Source organism: Thalassophryne amazonica, chromosome 16 (assembly GCF_902500255.1).
Source record: "Thalassophryne amazonica chromosome 16, fThaAma1.1, whole genome shotgun sequence".
In the NCBI taxonomy this organism is placed as follows: domain Eukaryota; kingdom Metazoa; phylum Chordata; class Actinopteri; order Batrachoidiformes; family Batrachoididae; genus Thalassophryne; species Thalassophryne amazonica.
In genome coordinates, this window is record NC_047118.1 from 38,408,155 (window position 1) to 38,434,515 (window position 26,361).

At 43.1% G+C, this 26,361-nt stretch overlaps 1 protein-coding gene across 1 annotated transcript; it reads left to right on the forward strand.

Annotated features, from left to right (window-relative positions):
• The first annotated feature begins 8,366 nt into the window (after window positions 1-8,366).
• Window positions 8,367-26,013, forward strand: zgc:65811 (uncharacterized protein LOC393524 homolog). The gene is made up of 9 exons (XM_034189982.1): window positions 8,367-8,406; window positions 8,521-8,625; window positions 12,689-12,794; window positions 12,892-12,989; window positions 18,997-19,071; window positions 19,173-19,274; window positions 19,877-19,972; window positions 21,286-21,369; window positions 22,668-26,013. Exons 2-9 carry the CDS (start codon window positions 8,560-8,562, stop codon window positions 22,878-22,880), a joined length of 840 nt encoding a protein of 279 aa, XP_034045873.1. The 5' UTR covers window positions 8,367-8,406; window positions 8,521-8,559; the 3' UTR covers window positions 22,881-26,013.
• The last annotated feature ends 348 nt before the right edge of the window (window positions 26,014-26,361 follow it).

Here is a 26,361-nt window from a genome sequence, read left to right on the forward strand (position 1 = left end):
TATAAAATAAGCAGAGCACGGTACAAAGGATAACTGAATTTAATTACATAACAGTGATGTGATAAAAGATATAACAAATAAGTGCACGGTCTGGCGTGGTGGAAAAGCGGTGCGCTCCCAGCAGCACTAACGGTCCAGAGCCAGAACCAGTTCGGACCCAAGGACCCCGCCGACACCCCCCAGGTGGCCGCGACAAACCGAGTCTGTGAAAGAAGAAATCATCATGTGAGTCCACACTCCACACACAGAGAGACCACTCAAAGGTGTACAAACAGCAAACACTTCCTGGCTTAATTACTAATCATCTTCCCACCATGCAGGCATGGAACACCCTGTTCACAAACTCACAAACTGCAGTGGAAGCTGATTAAACGACTAATATAACAGCTCAATATAATAAGGTGTGAGGGACACCACATTTACTGACTGTATAAATGTTAGTCACAAAATCTAACGTACCTCAGGAAGTGTGCTGACGAGCGTGAGACCTCACCCCCTCCTCTTTCACAGACCATGCATCAAACCTGGACGTTCTCTGCATCCACTGATGATGAGATGGCTCTCGAGACGACGATCTCACCCGTCTGGTCACATTGTTAAATGGCCAGAGACTACTGTTATGTTTTGGACGCGGTCGGAGAACCGAACCAGCGTTTGAAGGACCAAGCATAAAATAAGCAGAGCACGGTTCAAAAGATAACAGAATTTAATAAACATAACAGTGAGTGATATTAAACAACTAAACAGTCCGCGGTCTGGTGAGGTGGAAACACGGCGTGCTCTCAACAGCGCAAACGGTCCGGAGCCACAGCAGTTCGGACCCAGGGACCCCGCCGACACCCCCCAGGTGGCCGCGACAAACCGAGTCTGTGAAGAAAGAAAACATGAGGTGAGTCCAACTCCACACAGAGAGACACAACTCAAAGGTGCACGCAATCAGCAAACACTTCCTGGCTTAAATCTATACATCAGCTTCTCACCCTGCAGGCACGGAACAACTCAGTTCAAATCTCCACTGCAGCAGAAGCTGATTAGACAATTAGCATAACGTGACAGCTCACTAACACAAGGTGTGAGGGACACCAAATCCACTGTCATTACTTCATAAAAGTCACCAAAACCAAATTACCTCAGGAAGTGTGCTGAAGAGCGTGAGACCTCACCCAATCCTCCTTCACAGACTGTGGCGTCAAACCTGGAGCGGTCTCTGCGTCCGTGATGGTGAGATTGTTCTCCTGACGTCGATCTCACATGTCTGCTCACAAGGTCGAGTCTCTGGCAAATACACACTGTGTACTCCAGACTTAAATGCCACCATGCTCCAATCCGTGTAGATGCACCACAGCTGTGAGTCCTGACGAGCTGCACATGATCAACCTCAGGTAATCAGGGTGAGGTCCTGGTAACTCAGCCACACAGCCACTCAGTCCTAAACGCAAGCCACCTGGAAGGAAAAACAAAAGACAGGACAGAAGACAGAAACAAAAGGCAGCCAGGCCCCCCCAGCCATACAACAATATGACTTTCATCCAGTCATCCACAGTCCACGATTGCTTTTCCTTAGTCCATTGTAACCTTGTTTTTTTCTGTTTAGGTGTTAATGATGGCTTTCGTTTAGCTTTTCTGTATGTAAATCCCATTTCCTTTAGGCGGTTTTTTACAGTTCGGTCACAGATGTTGACTCCAGTTTCCTCCCATTCGTTCCTCATTTGTTTTGTTGTGCATTTTCGATTTTTGAGACATATTGCTTTAAGTTTTCTGTCTTGACGCTTTGATGTCTTCCTTGGTCTACCAGTATGTTTGCCTTTAACAACCTTCCCATGTTGTTTGTATTTGGTCCAGAGTTTAGACACAGCTGTCTGTGAACAACCAACATCTTTTGCAACATTGCCTGATGATTTACCCTCTTTTAAGAGTTTGATAATCCTCTCCTTTGTTTCAATTGACATCTCTCGTGTTGGAGCCATGATTCATGTCAGTCCACTTGGTGCAACAGCTCTCCAAGGTGTGATCACTCGTTTTTAGATGCAGACTAACGAGCAGATCTGATTTGATGCAGGTGTTAGTTTTGGGGATGAAAATTTACAGGGTGATTCCATAATTTATTCCTCAGAATTGAGTGAGTCCATATTTTTTTCCCTCTGCTTGGTCTAAAAAAGTAACCGTTACTGACTGCCACAATTTTTTTTTCTTGATTTCTTATGGTGTTTCTTAAAGCCAGAAAGTTGCCATTTGAAATGACTTTAGTTTTGTGTCATGTCTGTGATCTGCTTTTTTTCTACAAAATTAAACAACTGAATGAACATCCTCCGAGGCCGGTGATTCCATAATTATTGCCAGGGGTTGTAGAAGAAGAGAAGAGGATAATATTTAACATGGGTAGCCAACGAAAGCACGAAGCTTGTTTCCAGAAGGGCCCACGGCACGTGTCTCTCACTCCTCCCCAGCACTGTTGTTAAGAGTGCCAGTTGGGAGCATGGCTGCGATCTTGAAGCGAACCCAGATCGCTGGCGTCCCAGTCCAACATGCAAACCATTACGCCACCATCTTCTGGTTATAATTGTTGGGAGAATGTTCTCCAGTCTCTGAGATAAAACTCAGACAAAAGACTGGCAATATAAATCTTTGCATCTATGTTAAGCAGAGAGATAGGCCTTTAGGAGGCGCAGTTAGTTGGGTTTTGCCCATAACAGTGATGCACGCCCCCGCAAATGAAGGAGTCAGGCAGCTTCAGGATTCAGTTAGAACTGTACATAGCTGTAGGGAGGAGACCTTTACTGCTCGGTTGGATCTAATGACCGAGCAGAACGTCATCCTCAATCGCAGGATGGAGGCTCTCACCGCGCAGGTGGAAGCGCGCGCTCAGGGCGCTGCTGCAGCTCCTACTCCTGCTGACCCGGTGCCGAATATAGACATTCCACTGGTCATTCAACGACCCCCCCCCCCTCCCTCCCCACCATCCCCTGAAGCATACATAAGTCCCCCAGAGTCATACGGGGGTTGTGTGGAGACGTGCATGGACTTTTTAATGCAGTGTTCGCTCGTCTTTTCACAGCGTCCCGTGATGTACGCGTCGGACGCCAGCAGGGTGGCTTATGTAATTAATTTGCTTCGAGGTGAGGCACGCGCCTGGGAAAGACGGCGGCCTCTGTCCATGCATTGACTACAGGGGACTGAACGAGATCACGGTCCGCAACCGGTACCCTCTACCCCTGTTAGATTTGGTGTTCACGCCCCTGCATGGAGCCCAAATATTCACGAAACTCGATCTTAGGAACGCGTACCACCTGGTTCGGATCCAGAAGGGAGACGAGTGGAAGACGGCATTCAACACCCCATTAGGTCACTTTGAGTACCTGGTCATGCCGTTCGGCCTCACTAATGCCCCCGCGACGTTTCAGGCTTTGGTAAATGACGTCTTGCGGGACTTCCTGCACCGATTCGTCTTCGTATACCTAGACGATATTCTCATTTTTTTCCCGGATCCTGAGACCCATGTCCAGCATGTACGTCAGGTCCTGCAGCGGTTGTTGGAGAACCGGCTGTTTGTGAAGGGCGAGAAGTGTGAGTTCCACCGCACTTCTTTGTCCTTCCTGGGGTTCATAATCTCCTCCAACTCCGTCGCCCCTGATCCGGCCAAGGTTGCAGCGGTGAGAGACTGGCCCCAACCGACAAGCCGTAGTAAGCTGCAACAGTTCCTCGGCTTCTACAGGAGGTTCATAAAGGGCTACAGTCAGGTAGTTAGCCCCCTGACAGCTCTGACCTCCTCCAAAGTACAATTTACTTGGTCGGATCGGTGCGAGGCCGCGTTTAGAGAGTTGAAACGCCGGTTTTCGACTGCACCAGTTCTGGTGCAGCCCGATCCTAGCCGCCAGTTTGTGGTAGAAGTGGACACCTCAGACTCAGGGATAGGAGCCGTGCTGTCCCAGAGCGGGGAGTCCGATCAGATTCTCCATCCTTGTGCCTATTTCTCACGCAGGTTGACCCCAGCTGAGCGGAACTATGACGTGGGCAATCGGGAACTCCTCGCGGTGAAGGAGGCTCTTGAGGAGTGGAGACATCTGTTAGAGGGAGCCACGGTACCATTTACAGTTTTCACGGACCACCGGAACCTGGAGTATATCAGGGCCGCCAAGCGGCTGAACCCCAGGCAAGCCCGCTGGTCATTGTTCTTCGGGCATTTTGACTTCCGGATCACCTACCGCCCCGGGACCAAGAACCAAAGATCGGATGCTCTGTCCCGGGTTCACAAAGGTGAAGTCAAAACCGAGCTGTCGGATCCGCTGGAATCCATACTTCCTGAGTCCACTATCGTGGCCACCCTCACCTGGGACGTGGAGAAGACCGTCCGGGAGGCCCTGGCACGGAACCCGGACCCAGGTAAATGACCGAAGAACCGCCTCTACGTCCCACCAGAGGCCAGAGCTGCCGTCCTGGACTTCTGTCACGGTTCCAAACGCTCCTGCCATCCGGGGGTGCGAAGGACCATGGCAGTGGTCCGGCAGCGCTTCTGGTAGGCGTCCATGGAAGCCGACGTCCGGGACTATGTCAAGGCCTGCACCACCTGCGCCAGGGGAAAAGCTGATCACCAACGGGCACAGGGACTCCTCCAACCGTTACCTGTGCCCCATCGCCCCTGGTCCCACATCGGCCTGGACTTCGTCACGGGCCTCCTGTCGTCCCGGGACATGACTACCATCCTCACGATAGTGGACCGATTCTCCAAGGCGGCCCACTTCGTGGCCCTCCCAAAGCTCCCTACGGCCCAGGAGACAGCAGACCTCCTGGTCCACCACGTCGTGCGTCTGCATGGGATACCCGTGGACATCATCTCGGATCAAGGTCCCCAGTTCTCCTCTCAAGTCTGGAGGAGTTTCTGCCGAGAACTGGGGGCTACCGTGAGCCTCTCGTGCGGGTATCACCCGCAGACCAACGGACAGGCAGAACGGGCCAACCAGGAATTGGAGCAAGCCCTGCGCTGTGTGACGTCCGCGCACCCGACGGCCTGGTGTGAACATCTGGCCTGGATCGAGTATGCGCATAACAGCCAGGTGTCCTCTGCCACCGGCCTCTCCCCGTTTGAGGTATGTCTGGGGTACCAGCCCCCCATTGTTTCCTGTGGTGGAGGGAGAGGTCGGTGTGCCCTCGGTCCAGGCCCACCTGCGGAGGTGCCGTCGGGTGTGGCGCACCACCCGTTCTGCCTTGTTGAAGGCCCGGACGAGGGCTAAGGCCCATGCAGACCGCCGGCGTTCCCCGGCCCCTGCATACCAGCCTGGGCAGGAGGTGTGGCTTTCTACGAAGGACATCCCCCTTCAAGTGGACTCACCCAAACTAAAGGACAGATACATCGGTCCATTCAAGATCCTCAAAGTCCTCAGTCCGGCCGCAGTGAAGCTCCAGCTCCCAGCTTCACTGCGGGTCCACCCGGTTTTTCATGTTTCCAGAAACAAGCCACACCACACCTCACCCCTCTGTGCTCCCGGACCGGCGCCGCCTCCTGCCCGGGTCATCGACGGGGAGCCGGCTTGGACTGTGCGTCGGCTCCTGGACGTCCGCCGGAAGGGCCGGGGTTTCCAGTATTTGGTGGACTGGGAAGGTTATGGACCCGAAGAACGCTCCTGGGTGAAGAGGAGCTTCATCCTGGATCCGGCCCTCCTGGCCAATTTCTACCGGCGACACCCGGACAAGCCTGGTCGGGCGCCAGGAGGCGCCCGTTGAGGGGGGGGTCCTGTTGCGTGGGCCACTGAAGAGGAGGTACTGCTGGCCCACCACCACCAGAGTGAGCCCTGCCTGGAGTGCGGGCTTCAGGCACGAGAGGGCGCTGCCTCACAGAAACAGCCGGGGTGACAGCTGTCACTCATCAACTATGACAGCTGTCACCAATCACCTGGTCATCACCCACACACACAAAAGCCGGACAACATCTCCACCTCGTCGCCGAGATATCATCTACTTTCACGGTAAATTCTCAGCCGTTGTTGTGTTGTCGCACGTTATGTGTTTTCGTGTGTGTTGAACTATTTGCAGGTGTCTGGATCGCTATTTTCAACTGGAGGCTGGGTTCGCGGATGGTGGAGGAGTGACGCACTTCACTCCTCACTCCGAACTTCAATAAGTAGGATTACAGACTCTGCATAAACTGTGTACAGGAGGTGGAGGTGTCTTTCCCACATGACTAATACAAAAGAACTTGCTGACTGTTTACTGGGTGTGTTTTCCACGCACTCATTACTTCTGTCTTCTGCTTCCTGCCAGCAGTACCAGATCCGACAGTTGGAGACGGTGACCACCTGGGGACTCAGGACTTGGCAGCTCCAGTATCCTTCGGGTTCGGTGGCAGTGGAAATCGTGTGGGATCCGGTTCTACTCGGGATGGATGTCTCCTATCCTCGAGCCTACCCACACGTCACTTTGTATATTTTGATTGTGAACCAAATTCTGCATTTGTCTGTATTTCGTTGTGCACATTTCACAACAGTAAAGTGTTGTATTTTTGACTCATCTATTGTCCGTTCATTTATGCCCCCTGTTGTGGGTCCTTGTCATTACACTTTCCCAACATATGAAGCTTAAATATGAAAAAGTATCTGTATCGATATCGGCAATACTGGGCTTGTATTTACTTGGTATCGGATCAATACCAAAATTCCCGGTATCGCCCACCTCTAGTTGGGAGTGAGGTTTACTAACTACATATGCACAGCGACACCTGCTGGCCTCTGTTACACTCACCCCCCCTAAACTCACGCCCATCCGGGTCATGGCACCACTGTAGTGGCTGCACTCTGCATTGTGTCTCAGCGACACCTGCTGGCCTCATTACACAAATATTCATCTTATGGGGCAGCTCGGCTTCTGGAGATTGTTTCATTGTACGATTGAATTAATTTATTCATTTTCTGCTGCTTATCCTGGTCCTGGTCGCAGTGGCGGGAGACCAAGCGGCTCAGTCTATACTTCCCTATGCTTGACCAAGTCCTCCAACTCTTCATGGGGCACCAACGATTAAATTATTTTACTAAAATCTTGAATATTCCTACAATGCTGTTTTTTTCTTGGTCACAAGCTAAGAACACACACCCATTTTGCTGATTTATAAAGACAAATGTTTGCAGATATTGTCATCACATTTAGTTTTGTATCGGTTTTACGACATTGACATGACACAAGCATAAATATTCAAGATACGCATTTTATGTTATAACTGACATAAACAATAAATATATTGGCTTATGTTTTAATTTACAAGCATAACATGTAAATAACAGGACATGAAAGTTAACATGTTCTAAAGATTTAAGAATTTTGTGGGTTTGAAAGGTCTGTAGCAGGGACTGCTCCTTTCAAGACTAATTTGATTGTTTTGAGAATCTGTGCAATTACACCAGCGTTTGACAATGGTTGGGGTCAAGTGGAATGACCTCTGCCAAGAAGACTGTGTGATCGCTTTGTTTGGCAGCAGAATATCTCAAAAACGTCCTAACAGAACTCAGCAATATTTTATGGAGATGAATCATGGGTAAAGAAAATGTTTATCTGATTTTTGTTTTTTTGTTTTCATAGGTCGACGCCATACAGTCTATAGTCGACACAGTCACACTGCTCTTGTGTGAAGATTTGGTAAAATAAATAACATGCAGATGCTGATTTCCATAGAGTTTGTTCAAATTGCGCAAAACTTTTTTGCAGGAGTCAACATGTAAACCAGAAACAAAAGAAACAAACAAAAACACAACAAAACACACAGGGAGGGGGAGACAGCACACTTCATTTCCTGTCCTGTTTTCTTTGCTTGTTTTAAGGCACACCCACTCACACACGCACGCACACACACACACACACACAAACAAAACAAAGACACTGCGACACTGAAATGATTTTTTTTTTTTTGTACAATTAAGTGCACAACCCAGAGTATATACATAAAAACACATGCACAGTGCAATAAAGTGAAAACACTTATCTTAAAACGTACAATAACATTACAAACAAATACAAGATAAATGAAGAATTATAACAATATTTAAAATAGGTTTTAAATATTAGGCTACATTTATTTATTATTTGTGTGTCGTCCATCCAAAACCATATCATTTTTACAATTTAATAAGGACTTCTACGCAAAAAAAAAAATGATCACATTTTCTCCCAGCACTTCCTTTCTTTTCATTTCCGTTAAGTTTCGTTTCACCCTCAGCGGGGGCGGCATCGACGCCACGCGCCCTTATATGTGCTGTGGATAGGTGCTGCCTCGTGTCGGTCAAAGCACTCATCCAATGAAATTTCAGTGTTTGGTAAAGAGGCGGAGTATAAGGCATATTTTGGACGTTGAAAGAATCCAGAACAGTGTTATAGGTCGTATCAGTAGCGTGGTTGGTTTTCTCTCTCCCTCTCTAAAAAAAAAAAAAGGTATTTATCATTTATTTTCAGAGAAATTGTTATATTTTCATCTTACTCGAGGTTGTAAATAAAACTGTAATATGCGGCGTTTAAATAAAGTGTTTGTTTCGGTGCTTTGCAGACAGACGTCAGTGTTTGTAGCAGAATAAATAAATCACCATGGGACTAGACGGATGTGGCCTGGTGTGTAAATACATCATCATCGCCTTCAACATCATCTTTGCGGTAAATATGTCCTTTATTCTGTTATAAAAAAAAAGTCGCATTTTGCCATCTTGGTTTCTTTGTAATGTATGGAACATGTTGTTTGCGTAATTTATGTGTGTGTGTAATATACAATAACACATAAATGTGTATGTGTATGTGTGTGTGTGTGTGTGTGTGTGTGTGTGTGTGTGTGTGTGTGTGTGTGTGTGTGTGTGTGTGTGTGTGTGTGTATATAAAGTCACATGGCATCACGTTTGTGTATTTTATTATATAATACAACTTTCAGCGTTGCCACATCGTTTATGTGGTTTTAAGTTTCGTTTCACCTCGTGGTTGCAGGTTAACTTGCTTTCATTTTGTGAAATTGGTAATTACTGTATTTATTGCACTTTATTTACAGCATGCTCACATGTATGTGCATTATTATAAAACAAGATGGCCAAAAAATTTACATTGCAAAACATGTTTTTATTATTTTTTTTTACAGATCAAATTATTTTTTTACAGAACAAATTTGTCTATAAAAGAAGCTAGTTTTGCAGCATTATTGGATTTAATCAATGATCTGTCCTTATACCTTGATCGTTGTTGCAGTTATAAACTGCACATCAACCAGCACCACCCATTTCACTCTAAGGCTCAGACACACACTGGCATGACAAATGAGTATGATGATTACAACCCCTGGGTTAAATTATGGAATCACTGGCCTCGGAGGATGTTCATTCAGTTGTTTAATTTTGTAGAAAAAAAGCAGATCACAGACATGACACAAAACTAAAGTCATTTCAAATGGCAACTTTCTGGCTTTAAGAAACATTATAAGAAATCAGGAAAAAAATTTGTGGCAGTCAGTAAGTTACTTTTTTAGACCAAGCAGAGGGAAAAAAATATGAAATCACTCAGTTCTGAGGAAAAAATTATGGAATCATGAAAAACAAAAGAACGCTCCAACACATCACTAGTATTTTGTTGCACCACCTCTGCCTTTTGTAACAACTTGCAGTCTCTGAGGCATGGACTTAATGATTGACAAACAGTACTCTTCATCAATCTGGCTCCAACTTTCTCAGATTGCTGTTGCCAGATCAGCTTTGCAGGTTGGAGCCTTGTCATGGACCATTTTCTTCAACTTCCACCAAAGATTTTCAATTGGATTAAGATCCGGACTATTTGCAGGCCATGACATTGACCCTATGTGTCTTTTTGCATGGAATGTTTTCACAGTTTTTGCTCTATGGCAAGATGCATTATCATCTTGAAAAATGATTTCATCATCCCCAAACATCCTTTCAATTGATGGGATAAGAAAAGTGTCCAAAATATCAACGTAAACCTATGCATTTATTGATGATGTAATGACAGCCATCTCCCCAGTGCCTTTACCTGACATGCAGCCCCATATCATCAATAACTGTGGAAATTTACATGTTCTCTTCAGGCAGTCATCTTTATAAATCTCATTGGAACGGCACCAAACAAAAGTTCCAGCAGCATCACCTTGCCCAATGCAGATTCGAGATTCATCACTGAATATGACTTTCATCCAGTCATCCACAATCAATCAATCAATTTTTTTTTTATATAGCGCCAAATCACAACAAACAGTTGCCCCAAGGCGCTTTATATTGTAAGGCAAGGTCATACAATAATTATGTAAAACCCCAACGGTCAAAACGATCCCCTGTGAGCAAGCACTTGGCTACAGTGGGAAAGAAAAACTCCCTTTTAACAGGAAGAAACCTCCAGCAGAACCAGGCTCAGGGAGGGGCAGTCTTCTGCTGGGACTGGTTGGGGCTGAGGGAGAGAACCAGGAAAAAGACATGCTGTGGAGGGGAGCAGAGATCGATCACTAATGATTAAATGCAGAGTGGTGCATACAGAGCAAAAAGAGAAAGAAACAGTGCATCATGGGAACCCCCCAGCAGTCTAAGTCTATAGCAGCATAACTAAGGGATGGTTCAGGGTCACCTGATCCAGCCCTAACTATAAGCTTTAGCAAAAAGGAAAGTTTTAAGCCTAATCTTAAAAGTAGAGAGGGTGTCTGTCTCCCTGATCTGAATTGGGAGCTGGTTCCACAGGAGAGGAGCCTGAAAGCTGAAGGCTCTGCCTCCCATTCTACTCTTACAAACCCTAGGAACTACAAGTAAGCCTGCAGTCTGAGAACGAAGCGCTCTATTGGGGTGATATGGTACTACGAGGTCCCTAAGATAAGATGGGACCTGATTATTCAAAACCTTATAAGTAAGAAGAAGAATGTTAAATTCTATTCTAGAATTAACAGGAAGCCAATGAAGAGAGGCCAATATGGGTGAGATATGCTCTCTCCTTCTAGTCCCCGTTAGTACTCTAGCTGCAGCATTTTGAATTAACTGAAGGCTTTTCAGGGAACTTTTAGGACAACCTGATAATAATGAATTACAATAGTCCAGCCTAGAGGAAATAAATGCATGAATTAGTTTTTCAGCATCACTCTGAGACAAGACCTTTCTAATTTTAGAGATATTGCGTAAATGCAAAAAGCAGTCCTACATATTTGTTTAATATGCGCTTTGAATGACATATCCTGATCAAAAATGACTCCAAGATTTCTCACAGTATTACTAGAGGTCAGGGTAATGCCATCCAGAGTAAGGATCTGGTTAGACACCATGTTTCTAAGATTTGTGGGGCCAAGTACAATAACTTCAGTTTTATCTGAGTTTAAAAGCAGGAAATTAGAGGTCATCCATGTCTTTATGTCTGTAAGACAATCCTGCAGTTTAGCTAATTGGTGTGTGTCCTCTGGCTTCATGGATAGATAAAGCTGGGTCCACGATTGCTTTTCCTTAGCCCATTGTAACCTTGTTTTTTTTCTGTTTAGGTGTTAATGATGGCTTTCATTTAGTTTTTCTGTATGTAATACCATTTCCTTTAGGTGGTTTCTTACAGTTCGGTCACAGACGTTGACTCCAGTTTCCTCCCATTCATTCCTCATTTGTTTTGTTGTGCATTTTCGATTTTTGAGACATATTGCTTTAAGTTTTCTGTCTTGACGCTTTGATGTCTTCCTTGGTCTACCAGTATGTTTGCCTTTAACAACCTTCCCATGTTATTTGTGTTTAGACACAGCTGACTGTGAACAACCAACATCTTTTGCAACATTGCGTGATGATTTACCCTCTTTTAAGTGTTTGATAATCCTCTCCTTTGTTTCAATTGACATCTCTCGTGTTGGAGCCATGATTCATGTCAGTCCACTTGGTGCAACAGCTCTCCAAGGTGTGATCACTCCTTTTTAGATGCAGACTAACTAGCAGATCTGATTTGATGCAGGTGTTGCTTGCTAGTTTGATTTCAGTGTCAAATTTTTAGTAGGTCCGCACGTGGTGTATATATATCAAGATAAATACCTCCTTAAAGTGCATGGAATATTCCAAAAGATTACATAAATTGATGGATATACCTTTAAAAGATTGAATGAATGACTAAATGGCACAATTCTGGATTATGTAACTGCTGAATTTTTGGCTGTATTTAAAGGACCGTCTTGTAAAACTCCAGTAGTGCCTTTCTTGCCTTTTAGAACAAGGCAGAAGAAAAAAAAATCTTACCAATTAAATCAAATCTTCCAGAACAGTTTTGGATCTTCACAAGCCAGGTTCCTCATTGGGAACCATTGGAAAAAGACTCATGGTACAACAATCAAGTGTACAGTCTCTTACAGAGAAAAACAAAACTTGGGACAATACAGACTTTACAACATTGAGAACGGAGACTCAGATTTACACCCAGGAATGAACAAATGCTTTCAGTTTCGGTTTCCCCTAAGTCGGTCAACTAATTGTTTTAAATCTAGTGCTGTTACAAATGGATGCATTACATTTTTAAGTATTTGTTGAATTCATGTGTATGTAACGTTTTCCTCGCTGTTCCTCACTTTTACTGCAGTAGCTCCACTGTTTCTGTTTCCATATAAATATTGTACCGGATACCTGAGGTGTGATACCATGTCAAGAATGTCAGTGTACTACACTGATATACTGTAGTTCTCCACATGTACATTCTGTGTAATTCTCCTCTCCCCTCTTCTGTTTCAAAGGTGGTGGGGTTTGCCTTTTTGGGACTTGGCTTATGGCTGAGGTTTAGCGATGACACCAGAGGCATCTTTCAAGTGGAGGCCCTCAACAACAGTGCATTCGTTATTGGTATGTTCTTGATTTTCATGATGTCATTCATGCAAAAGCATATATTTGTGTATGTGATACATATTAAAAGCTTAAAAGACCTCTTTCTGTTCATCAGGTGTAATAGTGCTGATTACTCTGGGTTCAGTGATGCTGATTGTCGTAGGTTTTGGAGACTATGGCGCCTGCAATGAGAACAGATGCTCTCTGCAAGTGGTGAGAGAAGAAACTTTATTAATTGGAGCTGCAGCCAAGCTTTTTTTTTAAAGCATGTGTGTGATGATATCTTTGTCTTTATCCTCAAATTGTATTTGTTCTCAGTGTGGTGCACAGGTGTTATTTTAGCAGAGTTTGATTTTGGCCAAGTTACTGCTTAATTGTTTAAGTTCATCCAAAACAAACACTCTTTATAAATAAGGGATAAATTTGGGATATCCCTAATGCAAATCACCCCATTTATGTTCAGTACTTCATACATGACAGACTAATGGCACTTTTCCACTGCATAGCACACCCACTCAACTTTTTCGGTTTTCCGTTGGCCAAGCTTGGTACCCTTCTCGGTGCTGAATCGGGATCCAGCAACTCATAACATCCCAACCTTACAAAAGTTCAAGGCGCTCTAAGCTGTTTTCATCACAGTTGCCAGATGTGTAGGGGCCAAAACAGTCATCATAACCAGCCCTGTCAGTGCCTGTGGTCACACTGAAGTCACCCATGACTAGAGGAGTGTCACCTCTGGGGGGAGTCATCAATCACTTTGTGAAGCGGCAAGTAAACTGTCTCCTTCTCTGAGATACCATTCACTGCTGTCAGAGTGTACACTAAGAAATCAGACATGACTCCTATAGAATGCCCAAGCCGGAGGCTTCATAATACGCTCCCTGACAGCGGGTGATGCCTGACATCATCAGAAGGAGCCAGTCTGTCACAGCAATGCCGCTCCCTTGGTACACAAACCACTGGAGCGACCAGACCAAAAATAGGTGTATCCACCCACTGAGATTTGGCTACTTCAATGTCTGTGGACGTCTTAGAATGTTGCCACTGCATTGTGGAATTGTTAAAGCTCCCTCAAAAGCAATGCACGATGGTTATCCTTGCTTGGGGTAACAAGGTTCCCAGCATCCACCTGCAAAGGCTGCCTCAAGGTTGGACCCAATGTCTGCCAGGCAGAATGAAGGGAATGTGTAAAAGTCAGCAGCAGATGGGCTCCCATGGAGTGCAGAAAGGAAAGAACTTCTTTTCAGGTGTCAAGCTCTGCAAAGGTATTTATGGTTGCTGGAGTGCCAATGCTGCTACTAAACCGCCGAAAAGTAGTACAATTGTCAGCCTGGAGGACCTCCTACAGTCTTGGAAGCAGTTTAATATTGTGCATATGCACAAAAACAGAAGAAGAGGGCACATACTTTATAGAAATATGATGGCAAATGCTAAATTTGGATATGTAAAAATTTTTGTCTTTAGATTATGAAATCCATACATCCATTTTCTAAACCTGCCTATTCCATTCAAGGGTCATGGTTTGCTGGATCCTATCCCAGCAAGGGCCAAGATGGACCCTGGACAGCCCACCAGTCTATTGAAGGGCTGATAGTTTATAAAATGCACCCTAACATGTGCTTAAAATAATTAAAAATGATTCCCAATGTTAATAATGATTAAATTATAGAGAGAAAGAGCTACATGGGGTGTGCAGCCAGTACATTCTGAGTGCCGGTCCCAAGCCCGGATAAATGAGGAGGGTTGCGTCAGGAAGGGCATCCGCCGTAAAACAAGCCAACCCAACTATGCAGACTCAGAATCGAATTCCCATACTGGATCGGTCGCGGCCCGGGTTGACAACGTCCGCCACCGGTGCCATTGCCCAACAGGGTGCCGGTGGAAATTGGGCTACTGCTGGGCGAAGACGACGAAGAAGAGGAGGAAAACGTTGCCACGAACAGCGGGAGAAGAAGAAAACTAGAAGGGTGGAAATGAGAGTGGGGACTTTGAATGTTGGTAGTATGACTGGTAAAGAGAGAGAGCTGGCTGATATGATGGAGAGGAGAAAGGTAGACATATTGTGTGTGCAAGAGACCAAGTGGAAGGGAAGTAAGAGCAGGAGCATCAGCGGTGGGTACAAGTTGTTGTACCATGGTGAGGACAGGAAGAGAAATGGTGTTGGGTCATTTTAAAGGAAGAGTATGTTAAAAGTGTGTTGGAGGTTAAGCGAGTGTCTGACAGGGTGGTGATGATGAATATCATCAGTGCATATGCCCCACAGGTAGGTTGTAAGATGAAGGAGAAAGAAGATTTCTGGAGTGTGTTAGATGAGGTGGTGGAGAGTGTGCCCAAGCATGAAAGAGTGGTGATAGGAGCAGACTTCAATTGGCATGTTGGTGAAGGGAACAGAGGTGATGAGGAAGTAATGGGTAGATATGGTATCAAGGATAGGAATGGGGAAGGACAAATGGTAATTGATTTTGCAAAAAGGATGGAAATGGCTGTGGTGAATACCTACTTTAAGAAAAGGGAGGAGCACAGGGTAACATATAAGAGTGGAGGAAGGTGCACACAGGTGGACTACATTCTTTATAGGAGATGCAAGCTAAAAGAAATCACAGACTGTAAGGTGGTAGCAGGAGAGAGTGTCACTAGACAGCATAGGATGGTTGTTTGTAGGATGACTTTAGAGGTAAAGAAGAAGAGAGTGAGAGCTCAACAAAGGATCAGATGGTGGAAGCTGAAGGAGGAAGACTGTTGTGTGAAATTTAGTGAGCAGATGAGAGAAGCACTAGTTGGAGGGGAAGCAATTTTGGACAACTGGAAAAGTACTGCAGATGTGGTGAGGGAGACAGCTAGGGCAGTACTGGGTATGACATCTGGACAGTGGAAGGAAGACAAGGAGACTTGGTGGTGGAATGAAGAGGTCCAGGAAAGCATAAGGAGAAAGAGGTTGGTGAAAAAGTTTTGGGATAGTCGGAGAGATGAAGAAAGTAGACAGGAGTACAAGGAGATGCGGCGTAAGGCGAGAAGAGAAGTGGCAAAAGCAAAGGAAAAGGCATATTGCGAGCTGTACAAGAAGTTGAATAGTAAGGAAGGAGAAAAGGACTTGTACCGATGGGCCAGACAAAGGGACAGAGCTGGAAAGGATGTGCAGCAGGTTAGGGTGGTAAAAGATGCACATGGTAATGTGCTGACAAGTGAGGAGTGTGTGCTGAGAAGGTGGAGGGAATATTTTGAAGAGTTGATGAATAAAGAAAATGAGCGAGAGAAAAGGCTGGATGATGTGAGAGTAAATCAGGAAGTAAAAGAGATTAGCAAGGAAGAAGTGAGGGCTGCTATGAAGAGGATGAAGAGTGGAAAGGCAGTTGGTCCAGATGACATTCCAATGGAGGCATGGAAATGTCTAGGAGAGATGGCAGTAGAGTTTCTAACCAGATTGTTTAATAAAATCTTGGAAAGTGAGAGGATGCCTGAGGAGTGGAGACGAAGTGTGCTGGTTCCTATTTTCAAGAACAAGGGTGATGTGCAGAGCTGCAGTAACTACAGAGGCATAAAGCTGATCAGCCACAGCATGAAGTTATGGGAAAGCGTAGTAGAAGCTAGGCTTAGAAAACAGGTGAAGATCTGTGAGCAGCAATATGGTTTCATGCCGAGAAAGAGCACTACAGATGCAATGTTTGCTCTGAGAATACTGTTGGAAAAGTACAGAGAAGGACAAAGAGTTACATTGTGTGTTTGTGGACTTAGAAAAAGCTTATGATAGGGTGCCAAGAAAAGAGTTGTGGCATTGTATGAGGAAGTCTGGAGTGGCAGAGAAGTATGTTAGGGTAGTGCAGGACATGTACAAGAATAGTGTGACAGTGGTGAGATGCGCAGTCGGAATGACAGACTCATTCAAGGTGGAGGTGGGATTACACCAAGGATCAGCTCTGAGTCCTTTCCTGTTTGCAGTGGTGATGGACAGGTTGACAGATGAGATCAGACAGGAGTCCCCATGGACTATGATGTTTGCAGATGACATTGTGATCTGTAGTGAGAGTAGAGAGCAAGTTGAGTCTAGTCTGGAGAAGTGGAGATATGCTTTGGAGAGAAGGGGAATGAAAGTCAGTAGAAGAAAGACTGAGTACATGTGTGTGTGAATGAGAGGGAGCCCAGTGGAATAGTGCAGTTACAAGGACTAGAAGTGGTGAAAGTAGATGAGTTTAAATATTTGGGGTCAACTGTTCAAAGTAATGGAGAGTGTAGTAAAGAGGTGAAGAAGAGAGTGCAGGCAGGGTGGAGTGGGTGGAGAAAGGTGGCAGGAGTGATTTGTGACCAAAGAATATCAGCAAGAGTGAAGGGGAAAGTTTACAAAACAGTAGTGAGACCAGCTATGTTGTATGGTTTCGAGACAGTGGCACTAACAAAAAGACAGGAGGCAGAGCTGGAGGTGGCAGAGCTGAAGATGTTGAGATTCTCTTTGGGAGTGACAAGAATGGACAGGATTAGGAATGAACATATCAGAGGGACAGCTCAGGTGGGACGATTTGGAGACAAAGTCAGAGAGGAGAGATTGAGATGGTTTGGACATGTGCAGAGGAGGGACCCAGGGTATATAGGGAGAAGGATGCTGAGGATGGAGCCACCAGGCAGGAGGAGAAGAGGGAGACCAAAGAGGAGGTTCATGGATGTGCTGAGAGACGACATGCAGGTGGTTGGTGTGACAGAGGAAGATACAGCGGACAGGGTGAGATGAAAACGATTGATCTGCTGTGGCGACCCCTAACGGGAACAGCCGAAAGACAAAGAAGAAGAGACTCAGCTCAAAAACATAAAAAAAAAAAAAAAAAAAAAAAAAATCAAGGTCAAATATTCTCTTTAAGAACAACTTTTTGGGCATTTTGCTAAGGTTTTGAGTCTCTGAACCAACTCGAGAGGGGGGTGGGGGGTTCTGTTCAGTAACTACAATGCAACAGAATAACAGCAAACAAAGTTTTTCTCATAAGGTTTTATAAGTTCTCTGAACCTTTCTTTTGCTGTACTTTTTTGTTCAGTGTTTCATTTATATGTGCTGTCATTCATCATCCTTCTTGTGAGTGCATGAATTATGCTCTTCTGTACGGGAAATGAGCAACAGATTGGTTTGTGAAATCAGTCAGTCAGTGGTGGCATCATATCCGTTTATCGTTATTTTACAGATGTCTTTTTCCAGTTAGGCTTCAACCTCAAGGGGTTTGTTGCAGCACAGTGTTTATGTGGACAAGTTCAGACACATTCCTGATCTTTTGTGTAGCAAAAAGGGTGCGGACCAAGATGTGCGGGTGTTGCCACAAATGTGTTTTGCCAGGTCTTTAACACTGATTTGCTAAACTATGTCAGTGCAGTCCAGTCCATTTTTTCCACAGCAGCTTTAATTAGATTCAGTTTAAGTCTAAGGTACAGTATTATGGAAAAGTCTCTGGATAAATGAGATTCTTGTTTTATTCTTATTTCAGTAAAATAAGTTAAAATTCTCAAATGTTAACTTAAAGCAGTAACAGAATGTTGTCTAATTTACTAAAGTAAAAGACCTTTTAAAATAAAGAATTACTTTGTAGGTTTCCTGCACTGTAGTGCATGATTCCACAACAGAGGGGATAATAATCAGTTGGACTCATAATGTTCTTATAAACCCGTGGGATAGTTCACCTGAAGGAATTCAATTTTAAAGGGCCAGCACACAATCTGCTGTATTCATTTATTCGAAAATGCTTAGCACTCCGTCAAGTATTTGTACGCTTTGTATTACTTCTGCTGCCTATTTGTGCCTCAAAAACAAATGAATGCTCTGCTTTTGCACAGTATTTTGTTTAATCACCCATCCATCATCAGAGCCAGTAATGCTTTGTAAAATAACCATGCTGCATCAACAACTGATGTAAACTGCTTCTCAGTCCATGATTGGAAATGTGTTGCCTTTGATCATGTGTGAACAAGTCTGTCTAGATTGTTACCGCACTGAGACAAGATTAAAAAAACAAACCTCAGTGATGTGAATGTAATAGATGATTTGTTATTCACCCACCAGCCTTTCTAGAAGCCCACAAAGCATAATCACAATGTTCTGTGTGACATTTTACTTTGTGCAGGATGCAATATTAAGCTTTCACACTAAAGAAAGAGGTTAATTTATGTTTACTCATGTGATATACAGTTGTGTAAAACTGCATTGTCAGTTGTTCCTGTGCTTGTAAGAATTGCTTTGTCTTCTTGGTAGTTTTCGGCCCTTCTAGCGATTCTGGCTGGAGCTGAAATTGTCATTGGTGTGCTTGCTTATACCAGACGTGATGAGGTGAGTGATAGATATGAGAAAACCACACCAGACTTATCTAAAGTCATTCAGAATGTTTATATTTGTGACTTTAATGTCATCTCCCTATCCCGTTTGTGAAGGTTGGAAACAAGATTGCAGAGTTCTACGTTAGTATGTATACTCTGTTTGCGTCAAGCAAGGACCCAGCCATTGCCCTCACCCTCACGTTTGTCCACAACATGGTGAGCACAAACTTCAATCATCCTGTTGTTTCTACACTACAATGAATAAAAGCTGATTTATTTATTTATTTATTTTAAGAGATTAGACATCATAAGAGTCCCCCATGTGGCAGCTGCCTGAAATTCACGTTTGGGTTTGAGGCACTGCTCCGCCTGTTGTCATACGAATCACATCCATTTGCACTCTCCTCCATCCAGTCATTAGAAGTCAGAGCCAGTATTCACAAATCCCGGTAACACAAAACCTGGCTCCACTGTGGCCCATGCCATCAATCTCACATTTGCATTGTTGTTTATAAGCTGGTAAAATGTCAAACTCCATATGACTTGTATATCAGAGTAAGCATGTCAGGGCCAGTGTGTAAACATATTCTGCAGAGCTACAACACAAAGATCCAGCTTCAAATTAAAAACAAATGCACAAGGCATAAAAATGAGGATTTTGGGGCATTGTTTTGTAATGGAACAATTAGTTTGATTTAAGACACCTTTGTTGAATGTATTTTGTCATAATGTGCCACATATAAAATGATTTCTTTAGATTGAAGTTTGTTGAGTTGAGTCCTGAATCAAGTTTCATTCCCTTTTTTTCTGCACTGTAGCTTCATTGCTGTGGAGTGTCAGGAATTTCATTGATTGAAGTGGCTAAACAGACCTGTCCTAAACCAGATGGGTTCTTGGAGCACATCGCCATGCCGGTGAGTTGGTGTAAGAACAAAAGTTGGGATGTACTGGAAGTTGGGCTTTATGCCGCGTCAGATTTGTAATGTCCGATCACCGTTTGATCAGATTCTGTAACCACAAAAGGTGGCAATTTAAATTTTTTGCATGCAACTGTCTGTTGACCTTAGAATAGAAAATGTCTGCAGCAGAGCAAATAACTTTAAAATACTTTATATTGTTAAAATCAAGCCATTTGGGTCTTGGTTATGTATGCTCTTCACTGATTGCCATTTTCATACCTCATTAGAAGTACGGGGTCTGTTAGAAAAGTATCGGATCTTTTTATTTTTTTGCAAAAACCTGATGGATTTGAATCACGTTTGCTTGCATGAGCAAACCTTGAACTTTCGTGCGCATGCGTGAACTTTTTCACGCCTGTCGATTGCATCATTTTCTGGTAAGCAGCCTTTGTGTGAGGACATGTCCAGCGCGCTCGGCGGATTTTCATGTCAAGGAAAAAGATGGAACGACTGGAGCAGCGCCACATCAAATTTTGCCAGAAACTGGGCGACAGCCAGGTGGAAACCATTCGGATGATTCAGACGGCTTTCGGTGACTTTTCAGTCGTGTGACTATCCGAGAAATTGTGGAAGAGGTGGGGATGTCCTGTGAGACTTCAACACGAAGGCGCTTTTGCTCTGCCATCAGAAGCAGCATGAATTTCACAGCCACTCTTTTCATGGCCAAATCTTCTGTCTTCTACAGTGGAATGTGCCGAAAAAGTGCTGATGTCCACCTCTTCCTCAATTTCTCGGACAGTCACACGACGGTCCCGCATCACCACAGCGTTCACTTTGAAATGATCTGGTCATTTCAGCATGTTGATGGCCGACCGGAGCGTGGCTCGCTCGCCACCGTTGTGCAGACGTCTTCAAACCGGTTGTACCGCTCCTTAATCTGTGTGATGCCCACAGGATCACACACGACTGGATCGCTGCTCCAGTCGTTCCGTCTTTTTCCTTGAAATGAAAATCCGCCGTGCGCACTGCACATGTCCCACACAAAGGCTGCTTACCAGGAAATGACGCAATTGACAGGCGTGAAAAAGTTCACGCATGCGCACAAAGGTTCAAGGTCTGCTCATGCAAGCACACGTGATTCAAATCCATCAGGTTTTTGCAAAAAATAAAAAGGTCTGATACTTTTCTAACAGACCTTGTAGTTTTAGATTTGAAGGTCACAGGATTAATTAGAATTCAGGATTGTTCATCTTTATTTAATATTGGTCACCTTTTGACCAGTCTGACCACGTGCCAGTGCACTCAGTTTGCCCTGTTGTTTTTTTCAGAATTGCCCTGGAGTCATTGCAAACGTCTTTGACGAAAAAGCTCCGCTAGTGTTGGGAATTTTCCTCGGAACAGGAGCTCTTCTGGTAGGCAACTGTCGCACATTTACATATTTTATGTTTGTGGTCATAATGAGGTGGTGAAAACAGAAATAATTCAATTTAGGCAAATTTTATGTATCATCACCACCAGTGGGGTTTTGGGGAGTTGACTATATGATGAATGCTTTTTAATATTGAGTATCTGGATATAGGGTCCAATACAAATACAATTCCCCCCCCCCCCCCCCCCCCCATTTGATGCAATTGCACTACACACATAAACATCCATTATGATGACTGCAAAAATCACTGATTATTAACAGCTGAATACTTGCAATAAGAAAAACTTTATTCTAACAGCAGTGACAGTTAACACTTAAAAAAAAAAAAAAAAAAGATGAGGATCAGATTAATCTAGTTTAACTCAGCCATGTTTTTCATGGCTCAGCGTGGGTTCTCCGTAGTCTCACTCATTTTAAACCAGTTACTTGAGTTAGCGGATTTGTTTCAGCTTAAGCTACCCACTCTCATGGCACTTGTTCACAAAGGACAATGTAACATCAATGTTGAAGGCACTGCATTTAGTCTAGGAGGAGAGGATAACTCAATTGTTCTAGACTAATATGGCCCCAGTGAACAATCTCTCTGAGACGAACAGCCCGAAAATGACCACACCCTTTTTTGCCCTGAGTGTTACTTCAAATAGAGCTGTATTTTCGGGTAGCTGGGGTCTGTTGCAGGAATTCCTGCAAATGTAAGGGAGGTGACTGCTGCAGAAACCCTAACACTGAATGGATATAATAGCTGTGTTTTGTTGTGTTTACGTGTTTGAAAAAGAAACAGTAATGTGGCGTAATTGGCTGTTGGGAAATTTCCCTGATAATCCTTCAAATATTTAAAATCTCTAGATACTGCTGTCTGCTAAACAAACAAGTTATGTTTTGTATTTTTCACTTTAAATCAGTATTCTTTTGATAACAGTATGACTGAAAATAAAGTTTCATTATATTTGGCAAAGGTTTGTTTTCTCTTGATGTACATTAATAAGTTGACCCACCTATTTTAGCCAATTTCTCTTAAAATATCAATAGAAATGTTACACCTTTCTATGACTTTTCTACATATCTATAGCTGCTGAATTTTAGAAAATACAGCTGTATTTGAAATAGCTCTCAAAAAAAGGGAAGGTGAGAGGGACAAGAGTCCCTTGTGCAAACAACTACAAACTTCATACAGACCAATTTTAATTTGCTGTTAATGTTTGTAGAGTTGACTGTTCTAATTTCCACCCCACTTCTCTTGTTCCATACCCCCTCTTCCCACTTTGCTCTTGCAATTCATAGATTGTAGCTTTGGTTTGCAGCTCTGTCGTCAGCAAAAAGATTAAGCTTTCTACGTCCACTCCTCAGTACATCATCCTCACTCACTCCACTCCCATCTTGACTAACACTCAACCTCACCCACAGCAAGAGTTTCTCGCTACCTCCTGTCCTGACGCTGACCCGGTTGTCTTCACTCCCCTCACTGTGGCCAACATCCCTGTAGTTCAGGCTTAAGCTGCTCTGTTTTTACTCCTGTCCGGGCATGCATCATTCAGACACGTTTTAGCCTGTGATTTTCACTACATCGCCAGTGCCATGCACAGCATGGTCACTGCAGAAAGTTCTGTTAGTCTTTAAAGGAAAAATCCACCATAATTTTTACTGTATGCAACTATTCAACTCTTAAAACTCAGTTTTTAAGGTTGATGCATTTTGCAAACTGTGTATTAAGGTCTTTGTTTCAAGGTCTTTGATTAAAGCTATTTCTCAAAGTTTTTCAGAAAAAAAAAAAAAAAATCTTGAACCACCTAACTCCCCAAATATTCAAAGAACAGACAGACAAGCTCATCAATCTAACAGTATATTAAAATTGAATGACAGCTTTACAGATGGTGTTGTTTACTCATTCGGTGTAGCTCTGTTACTTGTGGGGACTGAACCACCTGGATCAAAACGGTGCACCCTGCCTGCTCGGTTATATGTTTCATTTAATTTCCGTTTAAGTCACCCTGTCTTAAGCCACTGATCCATCTTATTTGACTGCGCTGATCATTCAAAACTGCCAGCCGTCAAATAAGCAGCACAAAATAGACCAAATTTTTGGGATTTACGTACGAGTTAATGAAAACTTTGTGTATATGCTGTATTAGATTTTGGAGTAATTTTTAAACAGTTTGAGAAACACTTAAGTTTGAATTTGATATTTAAAATGTGATTTTACCAATATAACCACAGACCATTAAGGGTTAATCACAAGCCACCTGGTGGTTTGCAGACCACTGAGAAATCAGTGAGCATCAGTACAGCATACATATACTTTCACCTCCAGAGAGCCTTTTTGACTTCTTTTGCAATGAGAGGTGAAAACTTTTTTCTTTTTTTTAATCTCAATCTGTTTTTCTGGTGAGATATAGAAAATGTGTGATTCTCCTCCCCCAGCAGAGTGTATGATATCACAAACGGGTATGGAGTTGAAGATATTCCACCTGCAGACACGCATACCCAGCCTTAGGCCCTATTTGGACAGGTGTCATTTATGGGGAGGTTGGGTAAAGTAATTATTACCAGAGTTTAGTGTTTTTTATCCAGTCTTAATGCACCAAGCCAGATATTAGAGTGTGCATTCATATGCAGATGAAAATTCCAATGTTATTTTTTTAATCTTCTGTAAACGATGTGTAGAAGTTAATGTTCTCTGGAAAAGGAATTTTCTGTCATTTATCTCGAGTATGAAGGGAGTTTTGGAAGATGGTCACAACAGCAGCAGAGATTTTATATTCATGCTCGGGGGGACGTGAAGCAGACAGATAAATAAACAGTAGCTAGACAAAAAAAACTGTCCGTAGAGACAAATCCATTCTATTCAACCTAGTAATTTATTTTCTTTATTTTTTGAGAAGTGACTGCTGTGCATTAGGTCTGGTTAAGGAGTAGCACCTGCCATCTCTCATTTAAACAGTGTTCTTATTCTGTACACATCAGCATGCTGTGGTGAATTTACACAACTCCAACTCCCAATATAAAAAATTATCCCATTCAAATAGAGCACAACACGCAGTAATGACAAACTAAAATCTGAAAAACAGTTAAATGCATTTATCAGATTAATACCCTTTGGAGGATTTTTCCTTTAAATGCTTAATCACTTTTAAAATATTTCATTTGTACCCTTATAAGTTCTATTTTATGGCCGTTCACATGCGCTCTGTTACACAAATTCACTTTTTGACTGGTTTAATGATAGAGATAAAGGAACTGGTTAACCACACTGCTTGGTCAATCTCCACCCTCCACTTTCCGTACCCCTCTTTCTGCATGATAGATTACCACCATGGTGTGCACCATCATCGTCCTGAAGCAGCTCAAGAAAGGCCACCAGGCAATGTGCATGCACTATTCAGCAGTGTACTAAGAAGACGACTCGGTTTAATTTCCTTTGGTTTTTTTGGGGGTTTTTTTTGTTTGTTTTGCTGCACTCTGAAGATCACTGCTGGAATTCATGCTTAAATGGTTAAATGAGTATTTAGTGGTTTTTGTTCTTCTTATTCTTCCCCAGTTTAACTACTAATAATACCACTTTTTATTAAACTAGGTTTGTTGAATTTTTTTTTTATTTTTTGTAAATTAGATCAGTTATGACTTGTAGTGTCTTTAAAAATATATATATATATGTGTGTGTGTGTGTGTGTGTGTGTGTGTGTGTGTGTGTGTGTGTGTGTGTGTGTGTGTGTGTGTGTGTGTGTGTGTGTGTGTGTGTGTGTGTGTGTTCAAGCCTGCTGATAGCCATTAGTATTTTAATTTATTAGTTTATGATGTAGCGGTCCTGAAATAGATAATTATAATCGGCTATTATTCATCGAGCTAGAAGCTGTCACAGCTTGACAGAACTTCAGATTGTGTGCAGCTTTTGTAAGCTGAGGATGAAAACACCCATTTCAAGACAAATCAGCAGGAGGAAGAAATGGATCTCACAAATGCAAAGTTAAATTTCTTACTTAAAACACACACCATGTGGACTTCTGACAGCATTTCTAACATCTGCTATAGGTTTGTATGTTTAGTCCGTTACCAGTCACATTTTTATAGTCTTATGATGTAAAGCTTTAGCTGTACTGCAGTAACTAATGTTTGTGATACTTTCTGTGGAAATGTTTGTTTAGTAACAATCACTGTATTGGGTAATTAATGCAAATGTGCAAAAAGGGAACATTATAGTAATTATTCATTCTTAACGTGGCTCTTTTGCACCACAATTTCTATTTATGTTCAGTTATTCTTTTAAATGTCTTTGCATGACGGCCATGGCTATGAGCCATTAAAATGAAGCCGATTCTATAGTGTGCCTTTTTCTAAAGTTTGAGGCCAAAGTTTTTACCTGCAACTGTTGCCTTTGCCTAATTTAAGCTACTGTGGTATACTATTGTGTTTTGTACTGTGGATTGTATTGTAAAATGTAGTGACCAAATATTTTCTTCAGGATAGAGGTTTAAATGCTCAGCATTGCTTGATTTTCTCCACCCACCCCCCAACTCTACATTATTGAATATTGTATACTTTTTTTTTTTTTGCTTAATGTACATTTTTCAGAGCAGTCTTACCCCATTCCATAACTAACTTCTGTTAATTCTCATAAAATGACAAAGTGCCACAGGTGTGCAAAAGTGTCTTTATTTCATCATCCACATCTCACTGTTGGGACCTGCAGAGAAAAGATGTATAGTGATGAATCTGTCTGAAGCACACTGATAATTGTTTTATGTGTCTTTGGAAACTTTACATATTTTTTGTCCATTTGATGCTCTTATATTCTGTATATTTATGCTATGCATCATTAGGTTTCTCTCCCCCCACCAGGATGTTTTTGGAAAAGTGCTGTCATTCTTTCAGAGTGACGTTTTAAATCAGTATGCAGTTGTAAGACACAGTTAAAAAACAAAACAAAAACCCATAAGCATGTCTGAAATAAAACCTATCAGCCAGAGTCAGTGTTGGGTTT

Excerpts from the sequence above, each read along its gene's own strand:
- zgc:65811 (XM_034189982.1), top strand. The coding sequence starts at position 8,560 with ATGGGACTAGACGGATGTGGCCTGGTGTGTAAATACATCATCATCGCC. Across the intron at positions 12,990-18,996 it reads ACAGATGCTCTCTGCAAGTG|TTTTCGGCCCTTCTAGCGAT; the intron begins GTGAGAGAAGAA and ends TCTTCTTGGTAG. Across the intron at positions 19,275-19,876 it reads TCACGTTTGTCCACAACATG|CTTCATTGCTGTGGAGTGTC; the intron begins GTGAGCACAAAC and ends TCTGCACTGTAG.